We start from the raw sequence: 27,252 nt of genomic DNA, 5'->3' as shown, positions 1-27,252 counted from the left end.
CTTCTTTGGTGGTTTCACTGTTTCACTGATTAGATTTGAGGATTGTTCACTAGGATCTGAGAATCTTCTTAGCTGTTGAGCTGTTCAAATAATTGCCCAGGGTTTGGTTTAATTCTGACCTATTGTTAAGGCTCATAGATTTACCATCCCAATGGGCTAACAAAACTTGAATCAAGATTTCAATTGTGCTAACTCACTTTGAGGGTTGAATATTATTTTATTAATATATAAACTCATATATTAAAAAATAATTGACATTACAGACACTTGGCAAATCCCCAGAGGTATTTGCCATATCTTTATATCTGATGTAAGATTTTTACATCAATATTTACTCTGAAGATGTCATTAAAGTCACAAATTGGTTTAGGGGTCGCTTATGAGTACTTATAATTCTATAAGTAAGGATTAGCATCTCCAAAGCAATTGTTTTTTGTTGTTGTCGTTTTGTTTTGTTTTTTTGTGGTTTGCTTTGATTTGGTTTGGGAAAGGATGTGCGCTCAGTTGCTAAGTCTGTCCAACTCTTTTCAACCCCATGGACTGTAGACCATCAGGCTCCTCTGTTGACAGGATTATTCTGGCAAGAGTACTGGAGTCGGTTGCCATTTCCTCCTCCAGGAGATCTGCCTGACCAGCGATTGAACTTGCATCTCCTGTGACTCTTGAATTGGCAGGTGGATTCCCACTTGAGCCACTTGGGAAGTCCTTGGGGAAGGGTGGTTAATTCCTAAACCTGAGTTCAGTTTCCACATCTATTCTCAATATTCAGAATTTTATAATAACACTGCATCAGAGATACACACTTTTTTATAAAACTCTGGCCAACGCTAAATTTTTGGTATTAAGATTTTACTTCTTTCCAGTGACCTCCAAGACTAAAAATGGCCTATATGTGGAGCTCAGAGCAGGTTCTGGCAAAAACTGATTTTTTCTTCTTGTAGCCAGGCTAAATTCTCAGGGTGATGGTGTTGAAAACCATAGGCTCAAATCTTATGCTTTCATTTGTCTTAAAAGAAGCAATCTTTTTCTTCAGTTCCAGATTATAAAGTTAACCCAAAATAGCCTAACCCCACTATGGTCAGATGAATAAATACATTTATACTTCTTTCAGATGGCATCACTAATCAAGAATAATGATCATAAACGCTAAAAAAATGTGACTAACATTCAGTCTCAGATTCAAAAGATTCATTAAATATTCATTTGCACACTAAAATTTGGAAGACTCCTTAACTAAATACACATAAGCATTCAACCTAAGAAGTTATCTATGCAAAATCAATCAAGATTCTAAAACATAAATTGAATATATTCCAAGTTCTGTAGAGTACTTACTAAATTCAATAGTAGTCTATGATCTTTCTGCTTAAAAGCATTTTTCATTGAAAGAATAAGGTATGGGTTAGGGTTCTGTGATGGCCTGGCAATGCAGATAGGTAAATTAGAGTTCTTTAAGAAAGATATGGACAGAAACTTGTCTCTCATTTTAGCAAAGATTTACCCACAATCTCCAGTCTTGGCAGAATTACCCTATTCCATTCTTTACAATAATCAATTTAGATAATGAAAATCCAGTTCCAAATTTAGCAAGTCAACTATAATAAATTAAATCTGTGGATGCAGAGGAATTGAAGCTTAGAATTCTGACATATCTATCAAGACAAACTAGTCATTTTCCTACAGCTTTACTCTTAATCTCTACAGAAAACTGCAAAACTCCCTTTGCAGAATCATATGCAAGGAACATTAAAACAGCCTAGGGCATGGTCAAAATAATGTCAAAAAGCTAGAGTGGTTTCAGAGCTGAAAATTGGTTTCATCAAAATACTACTTGCTTCTTTTATTTCTGTGGTTGAAGATTTGCACCCTTTGATTCAAGGTGATTAATTTAGGAAATTGTGTTTTGTTTCATTATACAATTTTACTGGAATGAAAGGCACTGCTAGAATTGAATTGGATAGCATATTGGAAAACGACTTGATTAATTTACATTTCTAAAATCCATGTACATTTTCTAAATGTGTTGTGTGAATTTAAGTTATAGCTACCTTAGCTACAACTATATTTTAGAATATATAGGGTAAAAATGTTCTACCAGTTGTTATAATTTTATGCTATAGCATTTCATGAGATTGTTACTAGTTCTCTTTATTGTATTCAAGAAAATTAAGATATTAGAGCAAAATTTAGGTATTAGAGTAAATTATTCTTCCTAATTAACTATGCAAAAAATTTCCAAATAATTAAGGTAAGGATGTTGTCTTTTCATTTATTTTGACTGGGAGAAAATGTGGAGAGACAATCACTGATATTTTATACTTCAGTCTACATATGTAGAAAAATCTTTGAGGAAAATAAAAAAAGGTTTTTACTCCCTAGAACTCCTTGAAACTTTCTATACTGCTATGATGAAATTGTGGTTAAAAACAAATTTCCTAACAAAAATGGTATATTTCAAGCAACCCATAGTCAAAACTTTAAAGCTTGTCTTTAATTTCTTGGGTCTTTACATCCTTACTCAGTGGTCACCACTAACAAATACTCCCCAAAGACACAGGTGTCCAGGGTCCTCATGGACTTCTTTATCTTCCTCATACCCTCTTCATTTCCATAAACTACACTAATTGTCTGAAATTCATACCGTCTTAAGTACTAGAGATTCAGTTCAGTTCAGTTCTGTTGCTCAGTCACGTCCGACTCTGCGATCCCATGAACTGCGACACTCCAGTCCTCCCTGTCCATCATCAACTCCTGGAGCTTACCCAAACTCATCTCCATTGAGTCAGTGATGCCATCTAACCATCTCATCCTCTGAGTCCCCTTCTCTTCGTGCCCTCAATCTTTCCCAGCATCAGGGTTTTTTCAAATGAGTCAGCTCTTTGCATCAGGTGGCCAAAGTATTGGAGTTTCAGCTTCAACATCAGTCCTTCCAGTGAACACCCAGGACTGATCTCCTTTAGGATGGACTGGTTGGATCTTCTTGCAGTCCAAGGGACTCTCAAGAGTCTTCTCCAACACCACAGTTAAAAAGCATCAATTCTTTGGCGCTCAGCTTTCTTTATACTCCAACTCTCACATCCATACATGACTACTGGAAAAACCATAGCCTTGACTAGACGTACATTTGTTGACAAATTAATGTCTCTGGTTTTTAATATGCTGTCTAGGTTGGTCATAACTTTCCTTCCAAGGAGTAAGAGTCTTTTAATTTCATGGCTGCAATCACCATCTGCAGTGATTTTGAAGCCAAGAAAAATAAAGTCAGCCACTGTTTTCACTGTTTCCCCATCTATTTGCCATGAAGTGATGGGACCAGATGCCATGATCTTCGTTTTCTGAATGTTGAGCTTTAAGCCAAATTTTTCACTCTCCTTTTCCACTTTCATCAAGAGGCTCTTTAGTTTTTCTTCACTTTCTGCCATAAGGGTGGTATCATCTGCATATCTGAGGTTATTAATATTTCTCCTGGCAATCTTGATCCCAGCTTGTGCTTCATCCAGCCCAGCATTTCTTATGATGTACTCTGCATGTAAGTTAAATAAGCAAGGTGACAATATACAGCCTTGACGTACTCCTTTTCCTATTTGGAACCAGTCTGTTGTTTCATGTTCAGTTCTAATGGTTGCTTCCTGACCTGCATACAGGTTTCTCAAGAGGCAAGTCAGGTGGTCTGGTATTCCCATCTCTTTCAGAATTTTCGACAGTTTATTGTGATCCACACAGTCAAAGGCTTTGGCATAGTCAATAAAGCAGAAATAGATGTTTTTCTGGAGCTCTCTTGCTTTTTTGATGATCCAGCGGATATTGGCAATTTGATCTCTGGTTGGCAACAGTCTAATATTATATCACCAGTAAGTTAAACACTATAAGAATGTGTGCATTAAAATGTTTTGATTGTACAAGATGGATGTAGATAATACAGACAGAAAAAATCATTTTGCTCCATTAAGAACAATCTCTGATAACATATTAGCCAAAATATGAAAGACAAAAAAAAAAAAAAAGCAGCTGAAATGTCTCGAGTAACAGGTTTGGAAAATAAAGAAATGAGCTGCCACTGAAGCTCTGTTACAGTTCTTTCATGATGACAAGAAATACTTTTACTGTATTAGTTAAATTTGTGGTTTTCATCTAAGCTTATAAATAGAGTATTCTAAAGACAGAACTTTCTCTCTTTGAGAGAGAATCTAAAAAGAGAAAATGCTGAAAACAAATAAAAATACTGTAAACAGAAAATAGAAACATGTCAATACAAGAGACATGTCAATTCCAGAGACAATACAAGAAATTCAATAGTTTGCACACCTAACCTTGAAGGTATAGAAATGCTTACAGAGGGTATAGGGATATACTCTTAAGATAAAAATATGATTTTAAATATTTTGTAAGTTTTATACAAGCTTAAAATGTTACGGTGGCTCAGTGGTAAAGAATCCAACTGCAATGCAAGAGATGAGGGTTTGATCCCTGGGTTGGGAGGATCACCTGGAGGAGGGCACAGCAACCCACTCCAGTATTCTTGCCTGGAGAATCCCATGGACAGGGGAGCCTGAAAGGCTCCAGTGCATAGGGTCACAAAGAGTGGGACATAACTGAAGTGACTTAGCATGCAGAACAAATAAGTTAAATAATGTAGAAAACATTGGGGAAATAAAAACTTTCCAGTTTAAAGCAGTTATGTAAACTTAATACCTATGGTTATTACTCATCTCTTAAAGAAATAGTTATCTAATTCTTATATTTTAAATAGGTTTCAGTTTTTATAAAGAACACAAAAATATTTTATATTTTACCCAGTCTGTTAAGGTGCAGAATTAGAGACAAAAGGCAGTGCAATACAGTGGATATTGGTGGCATCCTCCAAATTCAAGAGCAAGAGTATAAACCTCACAGACATTCCTGAATAAGACAAGTATACATGTAAGCACACAGAAAGTTTGAGGATACTGGTGAGTTGAGAGCATGGGTTTTATATCAAAATGGCAGCTGCCACCCACTTGGGATTGTGCCCGTTCAGGGATGTGAGCCGGGCAATGTTACACTACTCATTTTTTCATGAGTAGCCAGAAATCTGGATTTTCATATAAAAATTTCATTTTCAATCTGTGACTTAGAGAGAAGCTGGCAAATCCAACTCTTTTTTGGAATAGCCAACATCACACTTGCTAACAAATATTTGCACTTAAAGTAAGACTGAATTCCTAACCAGTAAGGATGAAACTCTAATAGGAATGGAGGTACCCATGAGAGAGTGGAAAAAATATATTTAGTTAAGCATTCTTTATGTTGTTGAAAAATCCATACATGAATGACCTTTATCATGTAATGTCTCATGCAGGCATAAACATACCATGAGAACATGAAACATCCTTATTTTTGGCAAACTTGTTCTAGACAGTGCTATTACATAATCATGTCGCTACTGCACATTTTGGGGCAAAGACAAGCTTGCAGCAGGACAGATACAAGCCCAATCTTCCCAAAGAAGCTACTTTTCCTGACAATTAAAGATAGGCTAAAATTAACTATGATATCTCTAGCCAATGTAATAATCAGTCTAGTTTAATGATTTGATTTTATGCTTTTTTCACTGTAGATTGAGAGGGAAAAAGAGGTTGAGGTAAGCAATTCACATTTCTATTTTGCCATAAGTGAAAACCATTTCTTTTCATCTCAAATAGTATATGTAAGTAAACACTGACAATAGAACTTAAACATCACAACAGATCAGCAGTTCAGATTCTCGAAGTAGATGCGTTGAGGGATGACAATGGTAAGGCTAAATATATGCATCTCCTAACCTTTTAACCATGACTGGATTACAGTCATACTTTTGCTCCTTTGCTAATTCCAAATTTTAAAGGCTAGGGATCATCAATCCCATGTTATTCCTTAGTTCTATGAACAGAAACTTAAATTTCTGGAAAAGATGTTTATTTTTAAATCTCAAGGATGGGGGTGGGGGCAACTTGGTTAACGCTCAAAATACCTTAAAAAAGAATTTTATACCTTCTCTAGCTATTCTTGAGATAGTATTTTAGATATTTTAAGAGAGCTTTTTCCTTGCATTAATTAGATTTTGCATCTTATATTTTCCTTGATATGGTGTGATATTACAAGTTGGAGGACCCGGACAATTCAAACAAAACAAAGTTTATGGTAATCTTATAGGCATACATGGTTCAAAAGTTCTAATTATGAGGTATTGCTACAGCTCTAATTATATCTGGAGCGACCATATTAAATATTAGCAAATTATCATGAAAATGTCATACCTGTTTTAAAAGTGTGTAGTTGGAGCCATCGGTGCTAATTTTCCTTATCTCATGATGATCAGCAAGAATTAGAAAAGGCTCTTCATCTAAATACCAAGACAAGAAACAATGTTAGACTTTTAGTAGTTTTGGTTTTCAACTTGGCTTAGTTTCAGTTTAGTTACTCTAGCAGTGCAACTTCAAATGCAGTGCCCTCTGGTAAATTAATGGTTAAAAAATTCATACTGAGCACCTTTGCTGATAATAATATGAAAAGAAAGCAGATACCTGTGCAGTACAGAAATCTAGACAATTCCAAATCCTTCTCTTTCCCTCAAGTTTCTTGAATATTAAATTATTTAATTTATTTGAAATTAGTGGAAAATATCTACTGCTAAAATCTTGCTTTTTTGTCATTCTTTTTAAATTGTAATACAGTTGATTTACAATGTTGTCTTAGTTTCAGGTGTACAGCAAAGTGAATCAGTTATACATATACATATATCCACTTTTTTTTAAAGATTCTTTTCCCATATAGGTCATTACAGAATATTGAGTAGAGCTTACTCTGCTATACAGTAGGTCCCTATTAAATACTTGTTTTTTAATATAGTAGCGTGTGTATATGTCAAACCTAATTTCTCATATGATACAAATGACAAAACAGAAATAGAGGCACACATGTATAAAACAAACCTATGGTTACTGGGGGAGAGGGTGATGGAGGGGGACAAAATCTTATTTTTAAATGAAATTCTGAGAAGTATAATCTTCATCTATTTTAGAAATCTATAGTACAGCTAAACATTCCTACTATTGAAAAGTGAAAGTGAAAGTCACTCAGTTGCATCTGACTTTTTGCAAACCCATGGACTACACAGTCCAAATGGAATTCTCTAGGCCAGAATAAATCTGAAAATTCTTTCCAGATAATCATATAACCAGCTTATGCTCTCAGAATAACTTCCAAGAGTTTCACTGCCTACATGAACTTTTTCCATGTGCCTGGGGGCTTCTTTTAAGTAGGAGTCTATATCCTTCTTATTTGTTCAACATGCTTTAATATCTTATTTGTTCTAGAATCTAGGAAATATAATAAAAATAATCTAACAATGATTCATATATATAAAGATCAAACTCTTTTTAAAAATCTTTGTTTCTAAGATGCTTTATATACTTAGTTTTCTGGTGAGCAAATTTAATGTCAGCATATGTTAGAAAAAACAATGAAAAAGGTAATCACTTTAATTTTATGAGGATTTTATTGTAAATCATTCATTGTTATAGAGTTATTGTCCTGTTAATTTCTGTTCAAATGTATTACTTTCCTTTTATTCTTTAGTTTTACAGTGTGTGTGTGTGTGTGTGTGTGTGTGTGCATATATATGGCACTATACTCTATGTCAGAGATTGGAAATATGTGTCACAGATACTGGACATCACCTTCTACAGGCAATGGCAACACCTCTACTCATCCCAGTCTTTCTGTTGAGGTTAAATTGAGACTAAAAAGCCTACTCAAAAGAGTTGGCTCTTAAGTTAACGGTGTCTTGCCATCTCATCAATATAAATACAAAATTAAGAAGTTATGTTCTACTGAAACACTTAGGCAGTTCTGTTCTTTACAACTTAAATGTAAGACCTGAAATCTTGAAACTCCTAGAGAAAAATCTTTACACTGCCCCTTGCAATGATTTTTTTTTTTTTTGCCTATGACACTAAAAGCACAAGCAATAGAAGAAAAAATCATCAAGTGGGACTACATCAAACAAAAAAAGCTTCTGCAAAGCAAAAGGAACAATCAACATAATGGAAAGGCTACCTATGGAGTAAGGGAAAATACTTGCAAATCATATATCTGAAAAGAGGTTAATATAAAAAAAAAAACTCAAACATATAGATAACAAAAAATAAGCAATCTGTTTTAAAAATGGGCAGAGGAACTGAATAGATATTTTTCCAAAGAAGACATACAGATAGCCAACCAGCACATGAAAAGGGCTCAATAGCACTAATCATCAGGGAATGAAAATCAAGACCAGGGAGAAACATCACCTCACACCTGTTGGAATGTCATCGAAATGACAAGAGGTAAGTGTTGGCAGTGATTGAAGAAAAGATAAGCCTTGTGCTCTATTGGTTGGAATGTAAATTGGTATAACCACTACAGAAAACAGGTTTCCCTAGTGGCTCTTCAGTATAGAATCTGCATGCAATGCAGGAGACATAGGTTTGATCCCTGGGTTGAGAGGGCAATGGCAACCCAGTATTCTTACCCTGAGAATTCCATGGACAGAGGAGCCTGATGGGCTATAGTCTATGGGGTCGCAAAGAGTTGGACACAATGGAGTGACTAACACACACAACAGAAAACAATATGAAGTTTGCTCAAAAAATCAAGAATAGAACTACCATCCAGCAATCTCATTTCTGGTTACATTTCCAAAGGAATTGAAAACAGGATGTCAAAGATATATATGCACTCTTGTATTTATTATGCATTATTCACAATAACCAAGACATGGAAACAACCTAAGTGTCCATCAACAGGTAAATGGGATCTATTCATCTGTGAGAAGTAACAAAATCCTGCCCTGACATTTGAGACAACATGGATGGTGCTGGAATTGTGTTAAGTAAAACAAATCAGACAGAAGACAGATACTCAATGATATCACTTATATGTGGAATCTAAAAAACTCATAGAAAAAAAGAGTAGAATGGTAATTACCAAGATTTGAAGGGTGGGGAAAATGAGGATATGTTGGTAAAGAGTACAAACTTTCAGTTAGAAGATGAATAAGTTCTGGGGGTCTGATGCATCATATTATGATCACAGATAACAGCACTGTACTATATATTTGAAAGTTGCTAAGACTTGAAATTTGCTAAGATCCCAAATGTTCTAATCACAAAAAATAAATGGTAATTGTGTGAAGTGATGGAGATGTTAACTATTAATAATACTACTGTAGTAATGATATTGCAATATATAAGTATATCAAATCAACACATTGTATACCTTGAATGTTATACAATATGTCAATTATACCTCAATAAATTCTGGGAAAAAATATCTATACTCTATTTAGCAAAAGATTTATGATTCAAGGACACTTATTTTTCTATCAAAATTATTACTAGTTTCTATTTATTATTGTTAATGGAAAACAACTATAGTATGGATACACGATATAACAAGACCCAAACTAAAAATAATTAGCATTCATCACTTCTACACAGTTGTTTGTAAAAACTTTAAAGTAATGGAAATATTGACTAGTTTTTGGATTTAATCTCTTTTTCTTGCCCAGTGTCAGTAAATGAATAATATAGTAAGCAGTGAGCTGGCAAAAAAAAGAAAAAAAAAGTATCCCAGCGAATAAAACAGTTCAGTTCAGTTCAGTCGCTCAGTCGTGTCCGACTCTTTGCGACCCCTCACATCCATGCATGACCACTGGAAAAACCATAGCCTTGACTGGATGGACTTTTGTTGGCAAAATAAGGTCTCTGCTTTTAAATATGCTATCTAGGTTGGCCATAACCTTCCTTCCAAGGAGTAAGCGTCTTTTAATTTCATGGCTGCAATCAACATCAGCAGTGATTTTGGAGCCCAAAAAAATAAAGTCTGACACTTTTTCCCCATCTATTTGCCATGAAGTGATGGGACCAGATGCCATGATCTTAGTTTTCTGAACGTTGAGCTTTAAAAGCCAACTTTTTCACTCTCCTCTTTCACTTTCATCAAAAGGCTCTTTAGTTCTTCTTCACTTTCTGCCATAAGGGTGGTGTCATCCACATATCTGAGGTTATTGATATTTCTCCCGGCAATCTTGATTCCAGCTTGTGTTTCTTCTAGCCCAGCGAATAAAACAATGGGCTTCAAATAATATGCAAATTGCTTCAGAGGTGAATACTCCAAGAATAAGAGTGGAATGAAAAATTTAAAGGAGTTATGGTTTTCTCCATATGTGCAAAATTGTAATCAGTTAAAAACTAACATTTTAATTCCTATCCTGTTATTTATTTGATAAAAGTAGATGAGAAAACATCTATTGCTTTAAATGTTGTCATCAACATAAATGTATATGAGAAACTGGCAATGCTATTTGATTCATTATACTCATTATAGAAGTAAGAGGAATAGAGACAACTTAACATCATTTTTTTGTCCATTTTAGGTTATTATTATATACCATTTTGCATCATTTTAATAAGCATGGTTTTATCCCCTGATGAATCATAGTTTAAGTTATATGCCATGTTTTATTGAATTTTTTAATTTACAAAGTTTAACACACTACTGGAAAAAAACATAAGTTTAATAATACTTGTGTAATCACTGGAAGAATTCACATAGTCTTACATGGATGACTTATTTCTGTTGTTGTCATCATTATAACTGTTATTATTATTCTTATTGACGTGTTTTCTCCTTGGCACACATATATGGCATCCATATATGTGTCTTACAGGGAGAAGGGAAAAATTATTAGGACACTGTCACAACAGGTTCTTTACTAGTTTTAGCGAAACCTGCTCCCAAGAGCTTGTTATACAGCAGAAAGCAGTGCTAGAGATAGTTTTTTACTTGTTCTCAAAATCTACAAAACACTTAATAATTCACAAGACCAAACTGCAATAGTATTACAAACTGAGCAGTGTGTGGACAACACACAAAGTCAGAGTGATGGATTCTCAATCAAGGTAAGTAGAGGAGAATTTTGACTTATTAGCAACATCAATGAGGAATGAATTCCATAAGAATAGCTATGAAATCGAGGATTCATACGTATAACTGAGGCTGGATCAGTGGACAAGTTCAACTCAATACCTGAGAGTGACTTGCAGCCATTTGGGTTATCAGGCTGTATTTCATATCCATCTGTACAGAGGCACTTGTAGGTTCCATATGTATTGATGCATCGCTGGCTACACGGAAAGCCCAAAGAGCACTCGTCAATGTCTATACATGTTTTACCATCATCCTTCAGTTGAAATCCAGGCCAGCATTTGCACTGGAGAATGAAAAATGAGCATAATCAATTTATACCATTGTAATTGTCTCTTCCTTTTGGATATCCATTTAGCATGAGTCAAGCAAGAAAATCATTGAGGAATAGATAATGTCAAGTTTTTCTATCCTGCAGCAATTAAACTTTAATTGGAATTACATATATGGTGTACAGCATAAGTTTAAAAAAGCATTCTCCCTAATATCTTCATTTGATCTTATGAGGTTGACAAGATTACAAAAGTTAACTGGCATCAATCAGCAAGCCATGGTGGCTAGAAAATGGCAAGGAAAAACTAAATCATCAAATTCTTCTGTTTCTTTTTAGTTTATTTTTTTTGCATTATATTGTGCTTTTAGAAGGCTGTTTTGACAACCATAAGGATTAACCCTTATATGGAGCTCTAAAGGTTGCTAATACTGTCACATATGTTTAATTTCATTAGAGTCTTACAGAAATCTATAATGTAGACACTGTTACTAGTTAACCTGTGAGAAACCTAGATGCACAAAGGTGAAATTGTGTAGATAAAGCCAGCTGGAGAGCTTGTTCTTGCTGTAATTTTTAATAAATAATAAGGCTCAATTAATATATATTGGCAGGGTCTGATTCCTTTACCAAACATGTTAACACCTGGAGAAATAATAAAATTAACATAGTTTCTCCACTATAATTAAATCAATGTGCATCATCAGATATTTTTCTTGGTGTCTCTATCATGTTCCATACAACCCTCTGATGATCATGTGATACATACTAACTGGCATATCAGTTCTCAGTACAATGTCATGCAATATACGTCTTTGCATTCCTGAAAATAATGAGGGGCTATGACTGGTCTTTCAGTTGTATATTCAGCCCCTTCCAGGTAGCATATGGGAATTACAATTACATAAAATGAACATAATTGGTCATATGATTATGATCATATTAACCTTAAGATTATCCCATAGCCTTTGAATAAAGGAACCTGTGAGTACTGAATAGGAGCATGAAGTAGGAACACTAAATTGTTAAGAAAAGTTAGTATTTAATAAGCATTCATTGTAAACATTTGAACCTATATACCTATTTGCAAAATATTAGAGAGAGAGATTTGTGCTTATTATTAAATAATCAGCAAACAAAAAACTGAGGGGTAGAATTTCAAAGTACAAAAAATGGTGTTCATTATGTGGAGAAGGAACATCAGCTTCACCTGAAATTGCTCAAAAGATAAATGAATAATGTTTCCAAGTCTTTTTACATAAAAACAAATCTCTTTAACACCTTGGCACTTTTATCTTCAATATTTATACCACTATTTATCTAATAATTCTAAAGCATTACAGAGGAATTTTTGTAATCTCCAGTATCCATTAGCAAGCCAGCAAATCAAAGCAAAAGCCACAACATAATTTCCCAAATTCTCCTCATCAGATTGTAGCTTGTGACAATATTACTTTCCTTGAGAAGACTCATCCTACCACCAGATAAGGAAGTCAGGGGAATTGGTGCTTATGCTATGTCCAAAATAAAAAAGAGAGTGTGTATGTGAGAGATGCTAAATGTCACTGAAGTATAATTACAAATAGTTAAAATAGTAAATTCTAAGTTGTATATTTTACACAATTAAACAACAACAACAACAATATTTTCAAAAAGAAATTGACAGGCTGCAAAAAGATATCACTGAAACAACTGGAAATTAGATCATATGATCATGTGGAAGCCAGAAGACACATAGGCAGACACAGGATAGAGTTGAATTCAAGGGGACTTCAGGAAAAGTGAAAGGACATGTTATAGAATGTAGTACATTCCTCTCAAAAGAGTATTATATAAAGAAACAAATAGTGTCCCAATTCTAATAGGGTTTTGGAAAATTACTTTGAATGGCTAATGCCAGGTTATAGAACTACCATACTAACTAGTTGGTTTGGATAAAAACATATTTATGGAAAATTAATTTCTTGAAGGTAAAATTTGTAAAAGTTATCAAGTGTAATGGACATTTCTATAAACAAATGAAATTGTATTTAAGATCAAGGTTTTTTAAAAGTGTTTATTGAAAGAGAGTTTTTAAAATTAATTTATTTATTTTAATTGGAGGCCAATGACTTTACAACATTGTAGTGATTTCTGCCATACACTGACATGAATCAGCCATGGGTGTACATGTGTTCCCCATCCTGAACCCTCCTCCCACCTCCCTTCCAATCCCATCCTTCAGGGTCATCCCAGTGCACCAGCCCTGAGCACCCTGTGTCATGCATTGAAACTGGACTGGTGATCTATTTCACATATGATAATATACATGTTTCAATGCTATTCTCTCAAATAAAAAGATAATTTCCTCTCCAGTCCATTAACCTTGTTTTACCAAAATCATTTTTACCCCCAAATAATTAAAAGGCATTTAAGAGAAATTCTACTAACATAACTTTCATAAATTGAATGAAAAATTAATAATAATCATTTTTGTCCTCAAAGATGAAAGATTCATCTATATTTAATTAAAAAAGAATGGTTTAAAAATGTTTCACTTTCATTTACAAAGATAATCTTTATGAAAGCAAGACACATATATTCAATGTCAAGTTAATTTATTTCATAGTTAAGAACTATTTCAGATTGTTTTATTTATATTAATTTTTTTAGAGAATCATATTACTAGAAACAAATATAGCTGTCCAAAGCTTTCCTATAATATTCAGAAAAATTTCTTTGCAGCTTTTTAAGTGATATTTGAAAATATTGATTATCTTATATACATTAAAATCCATCTATCTCCCTAAAGTACATTTATTTTCTCATAGTAAGTTACCCTTCCATCAAAATAAGATTCTTGTTTTTTTAGTTAAGTGTTATTATTCCCTTTTGAATGCTTGGATCAATTGTATTTGTTTTACAGCAAATGTGCAAATTATTCACAGTCCAGAAGGTATAAATTTTGCTTTTATAAGCAATTTTCATTTTATTGCATAATTTGGAGTAGGACTTGTCCTGTTTTGTTGATACTGTAATGAGAAATAGTTTACAGTATAGTTTTCCCCATTCTCTGAAAAAAAAGAAATCTATCAGCTAACATTTTTTTCCCAAAATAGAGAAGTATTTTGTAATTAGCATTTTTTTGTCCAGTCTCCTATAAATAGTCAGAAGTATAACATATTACAGACACATATTAAAATTACATATATAACATAAAAATGTGTGTGTGCTTAGTTGCTCAGTTGTGTCTGACTCTTTGTGACCCATGGACTGTAGCCCACCATACCCCTTTGTTCATGGGATTCTTTAGGCAAGAATACTGGAGTGGGTAGCCATTCCCTTTTCCAGGATATAACATAAATATAACATATACATATATATACATATATATATATGCATGTATATACATATATATATAAACACAATATATAAAATATTTGCTTTGAATATTTGCTTAAGCTTCTTATTTATTATTCCCAGCTATTTTCATTTTTTCTTAATCTATTTATTTTTAATTGAAAGATAATTACAATATTGTGTTGGTTTCGGCCATACATCAACATGTATGAATCATAGCTATACATATGTCCCCTCCCTCTTGAACCTCCCTCCTACCTCTCATTTTTTAACTGGTTTTGCTTCCCTCAGTAGATGTTTTATTTTATCCATTACATTAGTTTTGGCATGTGTTTATATTAGAGAGCATTATACACAGCAATTTTATCAGGTATCCTATACACTGACTTTTAAAATAATTAGTTTGTCTGCTGCTGCTAAGTCACTTCAGTCGTGTCCGACTCTGTGCGACCCCACAGACGGCAGCCCACCAGGCTCCCCCGTCCCTGGGATTCTCCAGGCAAGAACACTGGAGTGGGTTGCCATTTTCTTCTCCAGTGCATGAAAGGGAAAAGTGAAAGTGAAGTCGCTATTTTAACTCAAATTCTCACTTCATTCTATGACTCCTTCAGAGAAGTCAAACAGAAAATACTGATATTTTAAAAGTATCAATAAGCAATTATTTCAGTGTGAGGAATCTTATAAAGTAATTAAAATAGTGTAATTTAACATGACTTTCTGGGTGAGAACTATTTGTACAAAAAGTAGTTTTCCATATATGGGATCTCTAAGCAGTCAGCACGCTTTACATGTAGCCATTAAAAAATATTAACCCTTACTTTTGATGTTATGTCAAAGGGTGACCATTTCATATCCTATATTTTTAAATTTTACAACAATATGGTTATGATAGATTAAAAATATACATAGGATAAAAACAAATAAATCTACTTTAAAATTTGAATTTTTGACATTTAAATAGATGAGTGAATAGATATACATAATATATGATAGAAATGGATTATTATTTATAACATGGTAAAATTATAGCCATTGCCTCTTTTAATTTTATAACATATTTCCTGATTTGGGGGGAAACATTTCTGCATTAATTGTACATAAACCACCAATAATATTTTTTCTGCTTCATCAGGTTTCAAAATATGTACTACCAAAATTAATTATCTGATACCTACTCATCTCATTAGGAGCTGTCCTGGCTCATCTGTCTTGCTTCCTTCTACCTACAATATAGTGTGATGAGTCTGCGCATTTGTGTTTTAAGTCTTACATGCATGCGTGCTTAGTTGCTTCAGTTGTATAAGCCTTACAAGTTGAAATAATTCTTCTTAATACTATATTGGGTCTAAAAACTTTTAAAATAAACATAACTTTATTAGTATTTTACTTTTTATCTCTATTTTAACATAGGGGAAATGATTATTATACTTCTTAGGTTATATACTTATACAATGACCAATGTAGTTAAGTTAGTCATAATAACAGAAATCCAGAGATTATAAATGACAGAATGGTTGTTTGGCTGGATTTACCATTAGATAGAACTGACTGTCATAGAATATCAAGGCTGGCATGGAAAATGCCCAAGCATCTTTGTAATATACGCTTTTTTTTTCTTGCGTCTTTTAAAGAAAGTCTCTCAGTCCCAGATGAAACACTTAGACATAAGAAAGGTGACAACTCCTTCCAATATAAAAAGTTCTGATGTTCAAAACAACCTCCTTATATTGAACAGAATCTGTTTCCCAACTCCTAATTCCAACCTTTGAGACAACTCAGACAAGATATGCTCCCTATTCCAGTATTTCATATATTTATGGATTTATTAATGTCATTTTTATTTATTTGAATCTTTCAAAATTATTTTTCTAACTTTAAAATTTTTATTTTGTATAGGAGTATAGCCAATTAATAATGTTGTGGTACTTTCAGGTGAATGGCAAAGGGACTCAGCCATACATATACATGTATCCATTCCCCCTCAACCTCCCCCCCCATCCAGGCTGGCAGGTAACATTGAGCAGAGTTCTAGGTGCTATACAATAGGTCCTTGTTGGATATCCATTTTGAATACAGCAGGGTATTATTTCATATATTTAAATACATACAAAATACTAGCCATTTTGCTCTTGGTGAAATTTCTTCCAAAGGTATGTTTTCCAGACCCCTGATGCCACTGGATGCACAAATGTGGATATAGTACAATTTGTCAAAGTTCCTCTTCAAGTGTCATGTCCCTAAATGTGCACAGTACCCCAGGTATGTCCAGATCATCACAGAATCCAGTAGAACAAAATTCTACTGACCTCTGTACTACTCCTAACTGGATTAGATGGCCTTTGTGTTTCATTGGGGCCATGTTCTTTTGCTGATTCATACAGAGCTATTGTCCAGTTAAAATCACTAATTTCCAACTGAATTGCTTTTACTGAGGTTTTCCCATATTTACACAATTGATTTTAACCTAAAATGCCACTTTAAGATTTAGTTTGTATGCATCCTCCATTTCAACATACTAAAATAGAGATGTTTTCTAAAGCTATTTCTGTCAATCAATTTTGTCAGTGAATCACCTTCTTCAGGAAAGTGGTACCAACAAAAAGCAATTAGGATATTAGACATGATTTATCTTTTAGTGTACCTGCACTCAGTCCTAATAATTCATGTAGTCTGTTCTTTTTTCTTCCTGTTTATTTGAAAAAAATATTGCATTCTCCAGTGTTGAGATAAAATATAAATGATCAGCCCATTCTACTTCAAAGATGTATGAGAGGGAAAATGAGGGAAGAAATAGGAATTTAAGAGAGCTGCATACATCTTTACCCAGCTATTAACAGCAATATTTTTCTCAAACACTGACCTTTCTTTACTTACAATTTTTTTTATAATCATCATTTATTAGAAAGCTGAACACTTTGAATTTTTTGTCATCATGATTATATTCTATTTATATACCACACTATTATTATGATTTACTTGTATAGAAACTCTCCATTTAAATAATTTTAACTAACAATATTCTAATGACTTTCAGTCTTACAGCTATATTGAATTAAATAATTTTTATTATCTCAATTTCTAACCTATCACATGATTTTCTATTTTTGATGAGTACCTACCTTATAACTGACAGGAAGGTCCTGACAATCTTGAGAACACCCACTGACCTTCTTACTCAAACACTCGTTTATATGGCAGTTCCTCTCATCTGAGCCATCGCCACAGTCATCCTTATTGTCACAAAGAGCTCCACTGGGGATGCACCTGCCATTTTTGCACATAAAAAATGAACTGTTGCATGACTGTTCTGGAAAAAGAAAATAAAACAAATGGAACATAAAGGGCATGCCATTGTTTTATACTGCAATTGCTGAAAACATTCACATATATGATAACTTGTCAGTCAAAAATTATAGTAAATACACTTATATATAAAATGCTTTATATTCAGTGTAATATTGTATACACAAAGAAAATCAAGGGCAAACAGTATTTTCATGTTCCATACACTGCAAATATAGCTATATGTTGAAAATTAGCAATCAAAATAAGCATCAATAGCAAAATTAATGGAGTATTTCTGTCTTAATTTATATTGTGAAGAATGAGTTCAAAAGTGTAATGATAGCTTGACATTTCCCTCAAGTCATAGGTCTCTGAGAAATTGCATGTCACTGAAAATTAAGAATCTGGAATAGGTGGATATTCCTAAATTCCTTTTTTTTATTCCTGGAAATATAACATTGACATTTTAAAGTCTGGGCATAAAAAGACACTTGTGGTGAATAATAGTTGTTTCAAATACAGCTATGGAAAGGAGTTCAGGTTTTGCAGCTATTCAAAACCTGATGATTTAAACATTACTCATTATAATACATGATACAAGAATGCCTATTAACATGTAAACTATGTGAGAAAAAAAGTAATTGGGTTTATTCTAAAATTTATAACTAGGTATTCAATCTTTGGAATGGTAAAGTGAAAAATAGACCAAGTTTGGCTACATATCTATTTTCTGTTCAAATGATATGCAATTTATTTCATTTTGCCTAAGTTTGAATAATATTGACTTTATCTCAGTAAATCTCAACTTCTTTTATGATTAAATGTTCCACTTAAAAGGTCCATACATGGAAAGTAACCAAATAGGTCCATTCATGGAAATTATCTTCACATTAAATAATGTATTAAGAAAAATGACTTTTTAAAGCAACAGGATGATGGATTCATCTGGTTCATTGCCACACATCTTCATATCTGGGGCACAGACTCACATTTCTAAAACTAACTCCAAAACAAGGTTGATTACCAGGATGCTGCTATTGCATGGTGTCAGTAGAACTATCATAGAACTAATTGCATTTTCTCTCAGTGAATACCACATGAACCTAAAAATGAGTCACAGTATTGCCTTAAAAAATCAATTTTGGAATAAGCATAGTATTGTACACTTTCTTTACCTGCACTTTTACACTTTGGGTTTATAGGTGCCTCATCAGAATGGTCTGTACAGTCAAAATCTCCATCACACTGCCACTGAGTATTTAAAAGACATCGCCCATCAGCACAGCTAAACTCTTCTGCATTGCACTGTCGGTACCCTGCAGGCAAAGAAACATTTTAATGCACATAGCAGATATTCATTAAAACTTCATTCATAATGTGCACTCAACCTAATTAACCATGTGTTACGCAGGCATCTTATGGGAGATATTTCTCTTTTCTTTCTAGGGCAATTGTAATAATTGCAAGAGATATTCGTGATTGGAAAAATAAGATTAAAGACCAGAAAATAAAGTTGGAAACAAGGTACTCTTATTTTGTTTCTATGTAAGGAAACAAAATATATATTGCTAAAAAAAGTATATATATATATATATATGCATAAACTATATATGCAACATGAGTATATATATATATATATATATATATATATAACTATACATATATACACACATAACAAAATTTATAATGAGTATATCATCTCTGTTCATTTGCGGTCTATATCCTAAAGATTTCCCTTAGAATGAAAAACAAAATGAAAGCTATTCAAAATTATTTTCAAGACTAAACTTGGTTAGGTAGAATACTAGAACATATGGGTGAACTGACTCTGGATTATAATGATAATTTTCAGAAGCTGTAATGTCATGTTTATATTTGGGAAGAAGCACTGAAAGTGTAAAGAAATTGTTAAAATGAGAAAATTAAAAGCCAATTCATAGAGTAATAAGCAGAAAACTATTGTAATTATCCTACATATTGATTCTTAGAGGCATTAAAAGGCTTTACTCAAATCACAGTATAAATCCATCAGTTGTTAATGTTCATATCTATGTCTGTTTGTAAGTAAAACTCATTTGATTTTAAATATTATGAAGCTTCAGATTTGATTTCTTCCTAAGTTTGTAAGCAATAAAAAAAAAACTGATTTCTTTTGCAAACTTTCTGGTAAATGTGGGCAAACATTTTACTTCTGAAGTGAGAAAATAAGACTTTTACAGCTTAAAAAATAAAATTTCAAAAGAAAAAATGATTCAATAATAATTGTTTACTTAAGATGTTTGTTATATTGCATGGCAAAACTAGATAGTTCTAAAAATATCCTCAGATTCCCTAGTATTTCTTTCCTCCTTCTCCTTCACTAGCTCCTCTTCTTCATGCGATACATACGTTCAAGTCTCTCCCAATCCAATAATAATAAAAATCTACCCATATAACTATCAACAACAGTGACCCTTCTTCCCTGGTCAATCAAGTCCCTACTGAATCTTGCTTTCACTTGCTTACCTCCAGTTCAACTTTCATTATTAATGTCTCATTTCTGCAACTTCTACCCACTGAAATTCCTCTTAGAGCTAACAAATTTCAAGTGATAGTGGGTAAATTTATGTGTCTCTGGCTCCTATCTGCTTCATCTTCCTGCAGCACTGAAAGGTATTGTCTATTCTACCTTGGAAATAGTTTTCTGACTTAATATTCATAACACACTCTCCCAGACATCTAACTTTGCTTTTGCTATTTCCTTTTCCCCCTCTTTTTGTATGAAGTTTTCTCCTGTTATACCCTAAATTGTTAGAGGGGAAGCCCTTGTTTCAACCTTCAGTCTAGGGTTTTCCACTTTTCCTTTCTACAGTGATGGGCATCCTCATTCTTTGTCGTATTTTTGAATATTACCCTTATGTTGATGGTTACTAGGTTAATATTATTTGTCCTGATAATACTCTAGAAGTAAAATTTCAAGTACTCACTGTACAGCTTCATGTGATTATTTGGGTAACACTTCATATTCAAAATGTCCAAAATTAATTATTTGTTACATCCTTCTTCTCCTGCATCAGCAGCAAAACTGCCCCTTAACTTCATTCCAAAGCTCATTAATATCAATGCCATCCTCCCAGTCATCCAAGATAGAATTTGTACTTTACCCTCCATCTGTAACTAAATAAATTCTGACCCAATTTTCCATTTTCCATTCCATCATTTCTGCCTTAGTTCAAAATCACAGTGTTAATTATCATAACTATTACAATAAACTCCTAACAGATTATCTTCTCTTCATGGTACCTCTCCCTCATGGCACTATTTCATCCACTCTGCTGAAAAGGATGGTCCTAAAGTTCAAATTTAACTGTGATATTACCCTGTTTTCAAAATGCGTGCTTGCCAAGTGAGGCAAAATAATTAAATACAAATTCTTTAACATTGTATCTGAGACTTTTTAGAATCCAAAACTTCTAACTCCAACTGACCTCACTAAAGACTAATTGCTATTCCACAACCATGTCAATTTATAGTTTTTGTAAACATGTATAGAATTTACTGTGCTTGGAACTGTTTTAAGCACTTCACAAATATTAATTATTTAATTCTCTTAACAGTACTAAGAACTAAATAATGTTACTATATATTTTTTGCAGATAAAGAAATTGAAGTGCAGGGAAATAAAAGTCACTTTTCCAAGGTCACACTGTTAGTAACTGGCAGAATCAGGACTGGACCCAGGCCATCTGGTTCTAGGATCCATATTTTTAACCACTATGTCACGTTCTGTAGCATCTAAATATGATTTCCACTGACTAACACTCCCTGTCTCTGTTCTTTTCTGCCTCAAAAATTATTTTCTCATCTCTGATTTTGTGTATTGTGATTCTTATTATTCCTATATGACTATGAATGTTATTATTCTATATTGTACTCTTGATTTTCCTGTTCATCTGTAATTTTTTTTTTCTAGTGGGATTTCTGTTTCATTCATTTCCATATGAACCAAACATAGTGTCTAGCTGAGGAAATATATTCAATCAGATATAACTCTAGTGTCAGATTTACATCTTGAGTTACGAGTTAGCTTTTAAAATATCACATTGAATCCAGGACCTAATGGTGAATTGATATAAAAACTGATATCCACTGATCTCAAGGAGGTTTATATCAAAGGCCAAGGTTATAGCCATTGGATAGGGAGGGCACAGGAGGGAAACTAAATTATTGCCTTTCATAGGTATATGTGGATTTATTTCATGGATTTTCATTCTGTATTTATCCATGCATACATTTAAATATTTCACAAAAGTACTAGGTTTACATAATATTTCAATTTCAACTGGAAATTTTTAATATACTAATTTTATCATAGAAGTTATATATGTGTTCATATACACATTATACACATATAACGTTTAGATAAATATATATGTGACAAGATAAATTTAAAAATAACAATATTAAATTAACAAATATACACATATGCAAACAGATAAAAGAAAAATGTTAAATATGTATATTTTCTGATAGCTGTGTGAATTGTATTCTTTTTTTCTTGCTAAAATATTTTATTTGACTATAAGACTGAACTAGCCAGCCATACATTGTTTTTAAAGTACACGGTACTTCACAAAGTTCTGAAATTGAAAGATGATTTTATAAACATTTTCCAGTATGATTCTTGTAAGAACACTATAACCATAGGTAAAATTTTCAAATACATATGTAATTATGGTAGAGTTTTAAAGATGCTATATGCAGTAGGTCTATATTACCATATTTACATATCCTTAGTGAGATTAAGAAATGTATTTACTTGTTTTTGTTAAAGACTGGTACTCAGCCTGAGAATCTTCTCCATGAAAATTTCATATATACTTACCACACTGCAATGACTCATCAGAACCATCTCCACAGTCATCATCATGGTCACAAACAAACTGCTTGGGAATGCATACTTTATTATGGCACATGAAAGCATTTTCATCACATGTATTATTGGGAGCTAAGGAAGACATCAGAAAAAATTAATTTAGATGAGCACCTACTTTATCTTTTCCTACATTAAGAGTTTGGGGAATGTATGTTGTCATATTCAGTACACTCAGTAATTCCTGGTCATTTTAAAAAGAAACCTTAGCTAAACATTCAATGTATCAGATAAATTAATAAAATATATTAACATGCATATTTTGATATACGTAGCATTCAAATATATGAATATAAATATATATAATTCAAAATTTCAGTGTTAAAATGTTCAACAATTCTAGAGTGACCTTGAAATTTCAGAACATTTAGCAATTTGTGAGTTTGCTGAAGGTCCATATTTAAAGGTCTATATGTGATAAAAGAAAAATCACTCAACTCTAATAATGTGGTTGGATATTTTTTTTTCTCTCCTCATCGCTGCAGTAATGCTAGCAAGGTGATAAAATTATTGCTTGTTTGTGAGAAATGGACATGAAAAGACCACCAAGCGCTAATGCTCATGATGGAAGTGAAAAGAAAATCAAAAGGGCTAAGGCAGTTATTATTTTAAGAGGAAAACAAAACTTTGGGGTGACTTCTAGAGTAGGGTGTTGAAATAGGTTAAGATCTATAGTGAGATGAGTCCAATTAGGAACATTGATCCATGAAACGGAACATTGATCCTTTTGTAATACTTATCCAAAAAAGTATTCTCTATCAAGGGCCCTAACCAGTGAGGAAAATGGTTGATTAAAATGTGCAATAAAACTTGACTAGAAGTCCAAAAGATACTGGCTTGTACAGAGGAAATGAGCTTTGACAGTATATGCATAGCATTATAGAAGTTTGATCATTTAAATATTTTTAGTTATCTTTCTTACACGTAAAGGGTAAATGCTATGACCTGATTCAAGGTTTGCAGTATTTCAAATGTTAAAACTCTGATATATGATGGATGTTAACTAAGTTCATTGTAGTAACCATTTTGCAATAAGGTATAAATACATTAAATCAATATGTTGCACACCTAAAACTAACACAATATGTAGGTCAATTATATTTTATTTTTTAAGTGAAAAAACAATCTATATGCAATTATAGTACACTGGAAAGAGAAAGACTTCGCAAAAAGGTGTTCAGCACCTTAAATTTTTATCCTAAGTAAAGCTATTAATATTTACCTTCTTGGTACATATGTTTCTTTATTGTTTAATGAGGATAATAAAATTTATCTGATAAATTTCTTGTAAGAACTAGATAAAGTATATGAAGTAGATCAGCTCATTTTAGATATTCAATAGGTGCTCTTACAATTCTCATCTACACAATTATTTTTGGCAGATCTCCAAAGACACTTCACTAAAATACTATGGGGATTCCATAATGCAAATAAAAGAACCTACCAAAATAATTGAAGTATAATGGGCACTTGAAATAATGTAGAGGCCTTCCAATCTGTCCCCTTCATGTCTTACAAGGCACTTTCCTCTACCTTCAACACTCCTCTTTCTTTTCTATGTCCTTCACAACTCAGATAATGTTATCGCTTTTCTTTGAAATCCTTCTAGGATTTTTTACACAAGACTTCTAGGCTTTTTTACACAATATTTGTTTGTGATGATCTAGTATCTCTTGTATGTATCATTCTGACACTTAAGGTATTATAATTATTCTTTTATATATATGATCCCAAATCTATCTCAGACTACATGAAAAAAGGAAACCGCTCTGGTTTCAAAACTCAGTAATGACTTAAAAGAGATATTAGCAGGTGAAGCAAAAATAATTATTTGAATTTAATCAAGTATAACCTTTTCAACAAATGTATTTTCAAAAATGGTACAGAAGCCACATAGAATCAGAGTTAAAAACTGCTCATTATAATCAAAGCAAAACTCATTTACTAACCACTATTGTAACTTTGAACTGTGTGACAGCTTATATAACTCAAGTGAATTATGCCAATTCTAATATATGAATTATTATTTAAAATTCTAAGCAACAGGGGCTTATTTGGCAGTGATGTTTTCAGGTCACTTGAGTACAATTTGTTGTATTTTAACATAATTTTGTTAATAACACCCATGTGGTCCAAAAGTATTAATATGCCTCCCAGAGTATTAACTTGCTACAATAGCAACAGTATACAGGGACTATCTGGATCCCTGAATTGATGCATAATCCTTTATCATGTAGCCCTCAGTGGCCCCATTGACCTTTACAGACATGTATCAGTTTTAACACCAAAGTGATTTATCCTACAATAGTATGAGTTCTGTGCATACAAGTCTGCCTCAAAGTCTTCCTTTTCCTTTCCTGCTTTAACTATACCCCATATGCACACACCCATATATATGTACTATTACATTACAGCTTCGAACACAGTTTTAAAGACCTGAAGACAGGTCATCAGAGAGATGACTAGCAGACTTCACTTTAATAAGCAGAGTTCATAGCATTCTTCCTAATACATTGCTCAGCTCAACATATCCCCTATGTGACCTTGGGATCTGCATTCAAACATCCAGGCCTTTTACTCTCTTGATCACGCAAAGGAATTTACCTAAATTTTTACTACTGAGTAATTCCCTGAAAATTTCCTGAGGTGACCTAGAGTTAGAAACTTAGTAAATTGTCTGGCCTCCAAAGCTGTTCCTCTGATCCCCTAGCTTCATTCAGCTATATCCATACTATTTTTACCTGACCTAAGGGTTAATATCCTATCTGTAGGACTAATAGGTGTTTACTGACCTTCTGGTCAGTAGTTATTTAGGATCACAGCAGCCATTTACAGAGTATCTGTAATGGGCAATCTAAAAGCCTTCAAGGGTAGTATAAGGTCGGGAGATACTAAATAGAAAGTAACAACTCCACCACACACACATACATAGGGTGGTTACAGTATCGCAGTAATGAAGTGAAAATTTCTCACGCATCAAAAATGATTTTAAAATGTTTAATCCCACTGTGCATGTTGGAAACACTCTGAACAGTGGTGTGAGGGGTTGCTGAATTACTGTGATTGACAACATCCCACCTGATTAAATCTGATACTACCTATGAGTCCGGGGTTGGGAAAGTGAGAGAAAGGGTGATATGGTGAGTACTACAGAAGTAAGTATCTGAGGATGCTGCAACAGCATTCTCTCATAGACAGCCCCATGCATGTTCATACCACAGCCTGCTGTGGAGAGTTCATCACTTCCATTTGGACAGTCCCTTTCACCATCACACAGCCAGTGTCGGGGCACACAGGCACGGGAGCCCTGGCAGCTGAACATGTCAGCTGCACAGGTGATGGTACCTGAAAACCACCAAAAAAAAAAAAATGCCATTAAGATCACACACAGCAGGTCTACTGAGAAAGATCTATCATTTATATTTCCAATAGATGAGAAGAGAAGCAGAAGAATGTCACTGACAAGGAAGAAACTAGCTTTTTGGAATCACCAAGTATTATCCTTCCCCTATGGATAGTTTCCACTTAGAATGCATTCCTTCCTAATGGCAGTGGTGGTTTAGTTGCTAAGTTGTGTCCAACTCGTTGCTACCCCATGGACTGTAGCCCACCAGGCTCCTCTGTCCATGGAATTCTCCCAGCAAGAATACTGGAAGGGGATGCCATTTCCTCTTCCAGGGGATATTCCTGACCCAGGAATCAAACCTGCTTCTCCTGGGTCTTCTGCATTGGCAGGTGGATATTTTACCACTGTGTTACCTGAGAAGACCATTCCTTCCCAATAGCAAGAATTATATTTCTTAAAGGTATATGGCAGAAAAATAAAATAAAAGTTATATGGCAGAAAATAATAATAGTGTTATCTCCCTGTAAAATGTAAAAAGCCTAAAAATGTCATAGAATTGTGAATAAATTGAGATAAAATTTCAAAAGGACTGGGCCTATAAGGATAATAATAGCATTTTTATCACTTATTATATGCTAAGCACTTAGCATATTAACTTACTTAGTCCTCACAACCACCTACAATGGTAGAACGACTATTAGTTTCACTTCACATAAGAGGAAACTGAGGCTCTGAGAAGCTGAAAGCTTGCAGGAAGTCTCAAGTTGCATAAGGACTCCTGTGGTGAGCTGGGAGTCCAAAACCTTTTTGGTTCCTAGGCACCTTCTCTTAAACACTAAGGTCATTATTGTTACTCCCCACCTTGTGTTGTTGAAAAGGATGAATGTACACATATACCCTTTGTTTTGCACATTTGGTAAACAGAGTCTATCTTTTCTTCACTCTGTCGATTCAACATCCTTTTAATTGCATGATGTTTTCAAATTTTTTTTTTTTTTTGAAACTAGTTTCTACACAAAAAAAACGCATTCAAAGGGCCTCAGGGGTTGCTCTTTGCTTTTCCTTCTGTGGGCATAGAATAATCAAATAAAATTAGGAAATGGTTTATTCTCT

General features: G+C 33.4%; 1 protein-coding gene across 1 annotated transcript in view; it reads right to left on the bottom strand.

The window, feature by feature from the left end:
- Positions 1 to 27,252, bottom strand: part of LRP1B (LDL receptor related protein 1B) — a 2,070,111-nt gene that overhangs the window by 268,717 nt on the left and 1,774,142 nt on the right. The window contains exons 52-57 of the mRNA XM_081584839.1: positions 26,010 to 26,138; positions 22,746 to 22,868; positions 19,057 to 19,197; positions 17,716 to 17,903; positions 11,089 to 11,272; positions 6,276 to 6,361 (exon numbers count right to left, since the gene is read on the bottom strand). Coding sequence (XP_081440965.1) covers positions 6,276 to 6,361; positions 11,089 to 11,272; positions 17,716 to 17,903; positions 19,057 to 19,197; positions 22,746 to 22,868; positions 26,010 to 26,138 — 851 coding nt within the window. The remainder of the gene's footprint in view (positions 1 to 6,275; positions 6,362 to 11,088; positions 11,273 to 17,715; positions 17,904 to 19,056; positions 19,198 to 22,745; positions 22,869 to 26,009; positions 26,139 to 27,252) is intronic.

The sequence above is a fragment of the Giraffa tippelskirchi genome, chromosome 3 (genome assembly GCF_054371585.1).
Source record: "Giraffa tippelskirchi isolate mGirTip1 chromosome 3, T2T-mGirTip1v1.2.pri, whole genome shotgun sequence".
In the NCBI taxonomy this organism is placed as follows: domain Eukaryota; kingdom Metazoa; phylum Chordata; class Mammalia; order Artiodactyla; family Giraffidae; genus Giraffa; species Giraffa tippelskirchi.
This window is presented reverse-complemented; position numbering and strand designations above follow the sequence as displayed.